Source organism: Chelonia mydas, chromosome 3 (genome assembly GCF_015237465.2).
Source record: "Chelonia mydas isolate rCheMyd1 chromosome 3, rCheMyd1.pri.v2, whole genome shotgun sequence".
NCBI classification, from domain to species: domain Eukaryota; kingdom Metazoa; phylum Chordata; order Testudines; family Cheloniidae; genus Chelonia; species Chelonia mydas.
The window spans coordinates 196,638,173-196,650,288 of record NC_057851.1 but is presented as its reverse complement, the minus strand read 5'-3'; the positions used below and the strand labels follow the sequence as shown (position 1 = coordinate 196,650,288).

The 12,116-nt window shown below is 43.8% G+C and overlaps 1 protein-coding gene across 6 annotated transcripts in view; it reads left to right on the top strand.

Moving 5' to 3' along the window:
- Positions 1 to 241: 241 nt before the first annotated feature.
- LOC102936754 (GDNF-inducible zinc finger protein 1) overlaps positions 242 to 12,116 on the top strand; it is a 28,427-nt gene continuing 16,552 nt past the window's right edge. For all 6 annotated transcript variants that reach the window (XR_006289972.1, XR_006289973.1, XM_043544086.1 and 3 more), the window contains exon 1: positions 242 to 459. Coding sequence is in view for 4 of the 6 variants with exons in the window: in XM_043544086.1 (XP_043400021.1) it covers positions 293 to 459 (167 nt within the window). In the remaining 2 variants the exon portion in view is untranslated. The remainder of the gene's footprint in view (positions 460 to 12,116) is intronic.

Below are 12,116 nucleotides of genomic sequence, written 5' to 3'. Positions count from 1 at the left end.
GCGGGAAGGGCGCCTGGCAATTGCAGCCTTCAGTTCTGTGCCCTCATCCAAGATGGCCGACTCGTTGGAGTCCTTCTGAGGGAAAGCGGTCTCGCTGCCCATACTCAAGATGGCCGACGAGTAGCGACCGGGCAGCTCCCTGTGGGGAGAGCGGGGGGGGGGAGCTTTGCTGCCCACACCCAAGATGGCCGGGGAGGGCGGGGTGACGCTTCTGATGCGCACTGGGCGGCCATCTTGCGTTTGGGTAGCAGGCCCGCGGCAGCGTCGGTGGAGCGGCCCCCGCGGCGCAGCTATGGTGGCCGTGGCGGGAGGCGGAGCGCGGCCCCCGGGCTGTACCATCGCGCGGACAGAGGGGGAGAGACCTGCGCTGCTGAGCCTGGCGGGGCGGTGCGGAGCGCAGCGCGGGCAGGAGCCGAGCCCCATGAGACTGCGCGAGAGCAGCGCGCTCCGCCTGGCAGGGTAAGGCTGGGCTGCCCCATAGCTACGCCCCTGTAGCCTCAGCCCCTATAGCTCCGTCCTGGCCTCCCCTATAGCTACACCCTCCTCGCCCCTATAGCACTGCCTCCCCTGTAGCTACACCCTCCCCGCCCCTATAGCACTACAGCCCCTGTAGCTATACCCTGCCTGCCCCTACAGCTCCACCCTGCCCTCCCCTATAGCAGTGCAGCACCTATAGCTATGCCCTGCCCGCCCCTATAGCAGTACAGCCCCTACAGCTACACCCTGCCCACCCCTATAGCTGTACAGCCCCCTGTAGCTATGCCCTGCCCACCCCTATAGCTGTACAGCCCCCTGTAGCTATGCCCTGCCCACCCCTATAGCAGTGCAGCCCCCTGTAGCTATGCCCTGTCCTCCCCTATAGCAGTGCAGCCCCCTGTAGCTATGCCCTGTCCTCCCCTATAGCAGTGCAGCCCCCTGTAGCTATGCCCTGTCCTCCCCTATAGCAGTACAGCCCCTGTAGCTATGCCCTGTCCTCGCCTATAGCACTACAGCCCCCTGTAGCTATGCCCTCCCCACCCCATAGCTCTGCAGCCCCTATAGTTATCCCTTGCTTGCCCCTATAGCCCATATAGTTAAATCTTGCCTATCCCATAGCTCGACAGCTCTCTGTAGCTATACACTGCCCAACTCCTGAAAGCAGAAACTGTGCTGATGAGTGGGGGCTGCCCTATAGTTATAACCTGGCTGCCCCCTATTACTATCCCCTGCCCACCCCCATCTAGGCAGAAACTGTGCTGATGGAGAAGGCTGGGGCTGCCCCTATAACTATACCCTGCCCAACCCCATCGCTATATCCTGACCAGCCCTGATAGGCAGCCACTGTGCCATTGGATAATATGGCTGGAGCTTCTCCTATATCTATATATTCTGCCTGGCCCTTATAGACAGACACTGTGCTGATGAGTAATTTGGCTAGGGCTGCCCTTGTAGCTATACCTAGGCTGTCCCTTATCTGTGCCAATGGGTAAGGTCGGGGGCTGCCCCTATAGCTTTATATTCTGCCTGCCCCTCCTATAGACAGACACTGGGCTGATGGCTAAGGCTGGGGGCTTTTTCAGGGACCCTGTCCCCTATAGCTAATCCCTGTGTGGAAGGGTAAGTCTTGGGTAACACTGACTGCTACCTTCCTGCCTCCCACAACTGAATCCTGTGCTGAAGGGTTTGCATGATAGTTGCCCGACTCCCGTTGGCTCCCTGACCCCTTCTAACTAAGCCCTGCTCTGATGGCTGCATGACTACCCCTGCCATTGCAGCTCAAATTGCTGCTCTGCTAGCCACATGTCATCCCCGGCACCTGCCCTCAGCTCCATGTCTTTGCTCAGTTAAAACTGGTACAGGTGGCAACTTGAGGTAGAGCGCTCTATGGTGTTTAATAGTGTTAGTGTTGCTGTGCCAGCCCCTGCCATGCATGTTACTCCCCACACTGTACTGGCTTGTGCCCCGATCCTGCAAGCAAATGCTTAATGTGATGCATGTGAATAGTCCCTTTGACTTCAGTGGCACTGGCCACATACCTAAAATTAAGCACATGCTTAAGAATTTGCAGGATCGGGAACTAATTTTTAAAATTCCTCTCCGTGTTACACCAGCACCTTTAAACAAGGGAGAGTCAGAGTATTTCAATACCTTCTTTTTTAAAGCCTGAAATTGACGAACTTCAGGGAAAACAGTGAAACGGACCATCTAAACTGCTGTAGTGTGCAAAGTAAGCGGACTGAGAAAAGGGAGGCAAATAACTTTTTTCTCTAATCTCTTTTGATTAGTCATTTTAGGATGTGACTCGTAACTAGAATGGGCACAAAACTTTCAGACAGAACTGTGATTTATTTGTTTTGCCAGAGGACAGTGTCCCTTTATAATGCTGCTGTCAGCAATTAGATGTGCAGACCTGCCACGTTTCAGACTTTTGGAGGGAGTCACCCCCATATGGGATAAATTTTAAAGCAGTTTAATTTTATTGCCTCTACTTTTGCTCTTGAAGTTGTCTTTCAGCAAGACCCAGACAAATCAACCTTTTTTCAAAAATACAGTTTCCTTAAATGGTCCAAGTTTTACAGTCCAAAACTGTGATGGCCCAAAAATTATGGACGGGAGGTGCATTTATTTATCTATTTATTTTCTTTTTAAAGTTTGTGTGACAGATCATGCATTTGTTTGTATCCTGCTAATCAGAGCCCCAGTTCTGCATGCACTTACACATGTGCCCAATTTTACACATGTGAACTCAGTGGAACCCTTCAGGCACATAAACTTAATCAATTGCTTAAATGTCTGTAGGATCAAGGCTTTCTAGCTGTACTTTAATGGTCCTTTTCAGCATAGTGCTATACACTCCCACTTATGCAAATTCCCTTGATCCAAAAGTCCTAGTTATCCAAGTCCAGAGTGTGTCCCCCTATGTTAGTTAATCATCCGCTTATAACTTCTCCATTAGCCTCTTAGTGCTAAGATAATTTACAGCAATGCATCTGTTTTACTGCTGTAGGGTAAATTAATGTATCCACGCACAATGTGGTTCTATGGCTGCAACATTGTGTCCAGTTCAAAGTGCAGCATGTGTAACTATTGTGGTTGTTTCTACAGCAGCATCTCTGGTCAGCGCTCCCCTCCCATCTCGGAGCCCCGCAGATGAAACTTGGCCCCTCCCAGTGATCAATGGGGCAGTCATCACTGAGGGACTGTGGTCAGGCATAGCCCCGGGAAGGCAGCCTGAGCACTGGGACAGACACAAGGTAGGCAAGGTGTTCAGGGGAGAGGTTGGTACATACAGCCTCACCATTCGTTGGCTCATCCTCTGGAACGGCAAGAGCAGCAGCCAGTCAAGTAAAGCAACATCCCTGAGTGACTCTTCAGTCTGCCACACCCAGCTATTCCCGGACCTATGGGGTATGTCTGCACAGCAGCTGGGAGCAAGCCTCCCAGGCCAGGTAGCCACTAGCAGGGCTTGAGCTAATGTGGATGTTGTGGCTCAGGCTGGAGGTTGGGCTGTCCAGCCTAGGGAGTCGGGTGGGTTTGAGAGCCCGAGCCACAGTGTCCACATGGCTATTTTTAGTGTGTTAGCTTGAGCCCCACAGGCTCGCTCCCAGCTGCATTGTAGACATACCCTTCCTGCTTCCCAGCCAGAATCCAGCTCAAAATAGCCCTTCTGTTTATCCAAACACTAGGTTATCCGAAAGTGTTGGATGGCTGCCAGGCCCTCTGGGTAAACAAGAGTGTACTGTATCTGGTCATGAATGGATTTTATCGTCACAGTACCCACGTGAGATAGGGAAATATCCTCGTTTTACCCATGAAGAATTGGAGGATTGACTGTGACTTGCCCAAAGTCCCTGTGGGCAGAGCTGAGCTAAGAATTGAGCCCAGGTCTCCTGAGTCTCAGTTCAGTGCCCTAGCCAGTTCTTATCCATTCAGGAGAGTTGTGTGTATTCTTAAAAATGTATATCCTGTATAGTTCACTACAGCCTTCATCCTGCAATTGGATCCACCTCAGTGGTCCCGTGTGTCCGTGCAGAGCCCCAGTGAAGTCAGCTGGGTTCTACACAGATGTTATGGTCCACCTGTATCGATCCATCTGCAGGATCAGGGCCCCTACATACTCATGCATGTATGCGACTAATATTAGGTTAAAAGGATCTTCACATAGGGAAATATGTCATGCAAAGGTCTTGGAGAAGTGAAGATGTAACAGAGAATGGGGGAAACTTGCAGTTAGAAAATTACATATATCTCACAGTAGGCAGAGCATATAGATTTATGGCAAATTTTACGTGAAGTAATTCCACCAAAGAATTCTGTTTTGAAAACAGTTCAGGCTTAGCTCCTCAGCTAGTGTAAATCTGCATAGCTGCACTGATTTCACTTCAGTGGAGGGAGCTATGCAAAATATATATTAGTTGAGTCTCTGGTCCATAGAGAATGACAGGCAGTGTGATCCAGAAATAGACGGAATGGTAAAAGTCCAGGGGGGAAAAATGACCCTAGAAAAAATTTTTTGTCCAATTCTTGCAGACCACATTTTTCTTTTCGTTTCTTTTCTTTTTTTTTTTTTTTACCCCTTTCATTTATAATGTAAAATTACCTGGAAGACAAGCACACAGCTGTTGCTGACTGCTTTGTTGTGTACTAAAAACACCATAATATAGCATGGAGCAAACACAAATCACTTCTAATCATGGCTTCAAGTTGCCTGTGTTTTATTTTTGAAAATCACTGGAGCTGTTCCTGGAGCTTTATAGGATTCCGTAATAACAGAAGTGAGATATATATTGACATTTGCAGTGATTCAGTTATGCCACTTCCGTTTTCTGTAGCCTAGTTTTTCGATCTTGCACGTGAGATGATTCTGTAGAGTGGTTATTCCTCCCCCACTGGGAATTACAGGCAAAATATACACAAGCAAATGTTTAAATGCAACGTTTTGGTGTAAATTTTGCTCTCATACACTTATGTCAGTAAGTCAGTGGAGTTGCCATGTGTCATGGAGACAAGAATCTGGCCCTTTATTACATAAATGATGTACTAATGTTACTGTGTAACATTAACACATTGTTTTTGTTCTGTTTGTACTGCACCTAGAGCAGTGGTTCTCAACTTATTTACTATTGTGGGCCGTATATGCAGGTCTCTGTGTTATGTGGGCTGCATCCACACAATATATATACTACCTGTATGGCCCTGAGGAAGTCACATGGGCCGCAGCTGTGTGCTGATTGGGCTGTGGGTTGAGAACCACTGGGTTAGCACAGTGGGGTCTTGGTGCATGACTAGGGCTCCTAAGCACTATAGTAATACAAATAATAGGTAATAAAATCATTTTTGTAATCAGTGGTGGATTTACTGTAACATTGCAGCTTTGCTGTCCTCATTTTGATGGCTCTCAGTGGAATTTTTCATTACTCTTTGCTTGTCATTAGGATCTAATCCAGAGTAGAGCTTGGTAGGAGCCAGATTTTCCATTTCAGGGGAAATTTTATGATTTTGAAATTCTTCTATTCCAAAACCAAATGAAAACAACAGCAACAAAAAATTCAAAATTTTCTGTGAAACAAAATTCTCAACAAATTTTGTTCCAGGTTGATCAAAATGTTTCATTTTGATAAAATTGAAACATTTCATTTAGATCGCATTTTTGCTCTGAACTTCTAAAAATGTTTTAAATAAAAACAATGAATTTTGTTTCAAAACGAGTTATCGAAATGAGAAATTGAAATGTTGCATTCTGAAAGTGTCAACACAGGTATTTTGACGAAAAATTTCCAACCATCTCTAATCCAGAGCCCATTGAGGTGAGTGGAAAGCCACTTCACCTCCACCACCATTCACTTTATTAGGCTTTGGACCAGACTCTGTGAGCATTCAGACATTTTAAAAAACCCTAATTTAGGCCTGGGTCCTGCAGTGAGCTCTCTTTAGTAGACCCCTCTACTCATTGGAAGCCCCTTTGAAGTCAATGGGTTTCACATGTGCACAGGGGTCCCACTTGCAGAGCTCATTGCAGGATCAGGGCCTTAAAAGAGAGGAGTAAAGAGTTAATTTATCATCTGATAAGAGATTTCAGCAAGCCCTACTTGTTTTATAAGCGCCTTACCATTGTTTTTTAGAAATCTTATATTAGTAATAGGGTATGTCATTTTGGGCTGTGTTCTGCAAGGGAATAGAAGGGGTTGTGATGGTGGAAAATATTAAACAAGGGAAATCTAGACTCAGTCTGCGTGTCCATGTGTTGATCAAATAGTGAGCATGACTTGGCTGTCTGCACTTCTTTCAGCAGTTTGCAAGATCAACGCTTTGTAAGTATACTAGTTCCTAGCAGTCAGACTTGGCTATCCACGTTGATACCTGCAGCATACTTGTTTGCCTTCAGCAAATTCTAGCTCTTAAATGTTGTGAAGCCATTTTGTTTTATTGTTTTAATCGAAGACAGTGACTTGTGATCTGAAAGGGAATACTTTTGTCTTGGTCGTTCATCCCTTAATCATAAACATACAGATTCTCATACTCCTGAGTAATACTGACCGTTTTTCTTTCAATGGACTGCAGCGGCGCTTAAATACTTTCCAGATGCCTTGGACAACTAGCTATAACTGCAGATCTTAATCTCTGTAATTAAAAGTATTTTGTATGGTAAATGTAAGGAAAAAAATGGAATACAGTAAACAGTTGAGGAAGCAAATTTAATTGTCTTGGTTAAAATCAGGATGTTTTTCATTTCCTCTGCCACCAGTCAGTGAAACAACTGAAGTGAGTTATTGTCATTGATCTATAAAACTGGTAGACAGGTTATACGAGTATCATAGAAAAATGTTTACAAGATGTAGAAGTGCTGTATTCGACATCATGTGGGCTTAATTTCCTCTTGAGCTGTTTATTTTGATCCCAATTCAACACAACATCTAAGCATGTGCTTAAGTCCCATTGAAGTCAGTGGGACATAAGCACGTGCTTAAATGCTCTGTTGAATTGGAGCCATAATGGGGGATGCAGCCATATACAACAATAATAAAGGAAAACTGAGTGTATGCTGTCAGACGTGGTAAGACCAAGATGCCTTTTTCATCAAACGAAAGTATAGTGAATTTACAGTCCAGTAGTCAGTGTCACAGAGTTTAAGGCCAAAGGGACCACAGATCATATGACGTAAAAAGAAGCAATGCCATGAATTTAATTGTAACCCTTCTTTGCCCCCACCAATGCCGGTACATTTAAATCAGATCAGTTACTTGACAATTTCCTTCCTTTTGTGAATTTAATAACAGGAAATAAGGTTGTGTTCATATATTGTCAAAACTGAGACTTCTGTAGAAGCCACTGGCATTTTTTAGTTTTACTCAAAGTTCGCTTTCATTGGCTGAAAATAGTTGCCGAATTTCAACCCAAAGCTCAATTCAGTGGCAGAGTTGTAGGCATCTTGAAACTACTTATTCTTTGCTAATGAATGTCCCTGCCTCAAAGAGCTATATGGGTGCACATATATAGCTCTAGGAGCTACTGCAATATACATGTTGAGTAATCATCAGTATTTATTGGGATTACAGTAGTGCCCAAAAGCCCCAGGAAGGATTGGGTTGCTGTACAAATGCATAGGAAGAGACTGTCTTTGCTCAGAAGAATTTAAAATGTGCCTTTTGCTGTATTGTTTACTGTATGTTTGTTGAAATCTGTGTATGAACAATCTTGTGCTGGTAAGAATAAGATTAAGCTGTCTGATGGGTCAATTTCTGCCTGTAGTGACATAGTCCAATATACACGCACATCTTTTTACACTTCTGAAAACTACTTTCCTTTAACAAAGGTATTTTGCTTCCCTCTTCTCTAAATAAACCCCTTTTTTAAATTCACTGGTATGGAGGAGCATATTTTTTTTCTGTTCCAAATCAGGTGGATGAATAAGGATCCAGTCCTACAAACACGCACAGCTTGTAGCTTTCCCAACATCTGTAATTCCACTGATTTCTGTGGGACCGTTCACATGAGTAAAGTTACTCATGCATAAGTGTTAGCCAGATTGAGCCCTAAATTAAATAAAAATTAATGGCATGGAGTGTTCGGAAGTATTCCAGGTTGCTTATTATCATTGTCTTTCTAACAGAAATCCCAAATAAAACCCTATTCCATCCCTAAAAATGTGTTCCCTGGAACAATATAGTTGGTCACAAGTTGCTAAGAAACCCTGGAATACAGAGCAGCCAGGAAATGTGTACAGTACATTAACGTTATTTTATAAGTCACAAATCATGAATTATTTATGCCTTGCAGATTAAAATTTGCTTAACTATTGCTGTTTTTATTGCATTAGCTTTGAGAATATTGCAACTGCAACAACAGGATTTGTTGTTCAAAAGCATTCATTATGGTGTCTATCGATGTTTATGCATCACGGGATGGTATGTTGAAGGCATGTTTGACCTCTTATTTGCACATTTTACGTACACTAGTAATGTACTTCATGTCGTGTCAAACGTAATTCACATAAGGAACAAAAGTAAAACTTGATGTAATTTAATGCCAATTATTACTACTGGGCTGAGAAGCAAACACTCCAACATCAAGGTGAAAGTAACTGCACCGCCTAGCTTTTGCATCCTGTAAAACGGAGCCAACAAGCAAGAGAAAGCCACTCCAGCTGTTTGCTTTGGCCTAGTGCTCCTCTTTAGGTTCTAAAATTTAGTTGTAACTAAGTTATACGGTTTAGGTAAACACACATTAAATAATAATAATTTTTAAGCTTCTACTAGATCAGGAGTGTCAAACTCATTTTTGGAGTGGGCCAAATGCCTTTTTTAATTGTTGTTGGGGCTTTCATTTAGGATTCCATACTCCCCTCAATCTACAGTGGATCTCCCAGTGCTGTCAGTGGAAGATCCCCACAAAGATCAAGGGTGGAATCTGGCCTTGATTTAGTAACTGCATATTTAGTTTATTGTTCTTATTAAAGCCAAATTCATCAATCGCTCAGTGTGAAAACTAACTTACTCTTTGGACACCCACTATATCTGACTTGTTTCTTTTCCTTCCCTTTCTTTCTGTTTCTCTCAACTGTTCTCTCTTGTTTTGTCTCCTCCTATCTTTTCTCTGCATATCCTTCCCTACAGCAAAGCCCAGTTCCTTCCCATTGGCTTCACTTCCACCATTTTCCCCATGTCATACAATAAAATTGTCAGTGATTACGTACCATTAACTATTTCATGTGTCACTTATGCTCTTAAGTTAACATCACTATGAGATGAATTGGAGCAAAGGAGTTCACACCTCCAAGTTGTTGTTTCAGGCTGTCTGCAGACTAAGGAAGACAGCAGTGCATCATTGGTTTGTAATTGTTTTGCATTTGGGAGGTTAATTTTGCATCCGGGAGGGCTAGAAATTTACTCTAAAGCCACATAACTACATCTAATAGGTCAGATCAGGCCCTCCGGCTGGGTGTTTAACATCACCGTACTATATTATGCTACTAAGACCCCCTGTACTAACTAAAAGGTACCTGGGTAAAGAATTTGGAGTGTACCTACTCTGTATGGATAGGACTTGTAGCAAGGGAAGACCTATACCTGTCACAAGAGACACCAACCTAAAGCTATTGTTTTCCTAGCATTATAAGGGAACATATAGTGGTAGAACAGGTGACACATGCCAAACAAACTGGGGCAGTGTAATTTACTCCATGAATTATATTGAATCTCAGCATAGCACAGTAGGCTAAAGGTTATGAGGAATAGTGGGTAACTACCCACTATATAGACATTTTGGCTCATACACAAAGGTTTGCCAGTTTAGGGGTAGATTCTGAAACCCTGACTTACACGGATCCGTTCCTTACTCCAAGAATAGTCCTAATGACTGCATTGGCACTAGTAGTGGAGTACAGTACTGCTAAGGTGAGTGAGAATATCAGAATTGGGGCATTACTGTGTGCTACCAGAGTTGTTCAAAGCTATGGGATATATCTTGGAGATACTAAATGGATAACATAGTGATCAAAATCAGTTCCTAGCTACATATCCCTTACTAATGTCCTAGGTAATGTAGTGACTGTTTTAGCATTTTCATCACTTAGTTTTGAAATGAGTTGGCATGAACCATCTGGACCTATATCTAAATCCACCTCAAAGAGGGGAGAACCCCATCTTATACCTTTCAGACCGGGCACCGTGGGTATCTATAACTTCCTATGAAGAAAACTCTTCAGGGTGAGGAGTACTAACCTGGGTCATATGGGGCTAGTGGAATTGACATAACCTATTAATCATAGAATCATAGAATATCAGGGTTGGAAGGGACCTCAGGAGGTCATCTAGTCCAACCCCCTGCTCAAAGCAGGACCAATCCCCAACTAAATCATCCCAGCCAGGGCTTTGTCAAGCCTGACCTTAAAAATATCTAAGGAAGGAGATTCCACCACCTCCCTAGGTCATGCATTTCAGTGTTTCACCACCCTCCTAGTGAAAAAGTTTTTCCTAATATCCAACCTAAACCTCCCGCACTGCAACTTGAGACCATTACTCCTTGTTCTGTCATCAGCTACCACTGAGAAGAGTCTAGATCTGTCCTCTTTGGAACCCCCTTTCAGGTAGTTGAAAGCAGCTATCAAATCCCCCCTCATTCTTCTCTTCCGCAGACTAAACAATCCCAGTTCCCTCAGTCTCTCCTCATAAGTCATGGGTTCCTAATCATTTTTGTTGCCCTCTGCTGGACTCTTTCCAATTTTTTCACATCCTTCTTGTAGTGTGGGGCCCAAAACTGGACACAGTACTCCAGATGAGGCCTCACCAATGTCGAATAGAGGGGAATGATCACGTCCCTCGATCTGCTGGCAGTGCCCCTACGTATACATCCCAAAATGCCATTGGCCTTCTTGGCAACAAGGGCACATTGTTGACTCATATCCAGCTTCTCGTCCACTGTAACCCCTAGGTTCTTTTCTGCAGAACTGCTGCCGAACCATTCAGTCCCTAGTCTGTAGGGTGCATGGGATTCTTCCGTCCTAAGTGCAGGACTCTGCACTTGTCCTTGTTGAACCTCATCAGATTTCTTTTGGCCCAATCCTCTAATTTGTCTAGGTCCCTCTGTGTCCTATCCCTACCCTCCAGTGTATCTACCTCTCCTCCCAGTTTAGTGTCATCTGCAAACTTGTGAGGGTGCAATCCACACCATCCTCCAGATCATTTATGAAGATATTGAACAAAACCGGCCCGAGGACCAACCCTTGGGATGCTCCACTTGATACCGGCTGCCAACTAGACATGGAGCCATTGATCACTACCCTTTGAGCCCGACAATCTAGCCAACTTTCTATCCACCTTGTAGTCCATTCATCCAGCTCATACTTCTTTAACTTGCTGGCAAGAATACTGTGGGAGACCGTGTCAAAAGCTTTGCTAAAGTTAAGGAACAACACGTCCACCGCTTTCCCCTCATCCACAGAGCCAGTTAGCTCATCATAGAAGGCAATTAGATTAGTCAGGCATGACTTGCCCTTTGTGAATCCATGCTGACTGTTCCTGATCACTTTCTTCTCCTCTAAGTGCTTCAGAATTGATTCCTTGATCAATAACTTATTCCTCATTAATAATGATATCCAGTACTATAATTGATGCATTTATATGGTATTAGGAAACATTTATGGTGTCTTCCAAAGGCCCGAGTCAGTATTATGGCACCATTGTGCTGGGACCTGTACAAACACACACAAAAAGACTGTCTTTGTTCCTCAGGGTTTATAGTTTAAGACACAGTGTTAGTGTCTTGTGCGTCTAGAGGCAGAAAAGCACAGAACTGTCAAGCTTCTTTCTTACTGCCATAATATTTAGAGGATGTGTCTAGAGATAGTTGGAAAAATGCAGAATTTTTGTGTGAAAAACTATTGAAATTTTTAATCGCAAAATTTCAATCCCTCTAGGCTGAATGAAAACCTGCAAGAATTTCTCTTTTTTTTTTTTTTGCCAAAATATTGTCAACATTTCCAAAATTTTAAACCAGATCTGTGTCTTTATTTCCTTGCATGTTCTGTATATTTCTGTACGTAATATTCATACAGTTTAAGTATTGCAAACAGTAGAACCTCACAAACTCGCACCATTAATCTCCTAGCCTGGGTATGCTCATTAAAAACCCGCTAGACT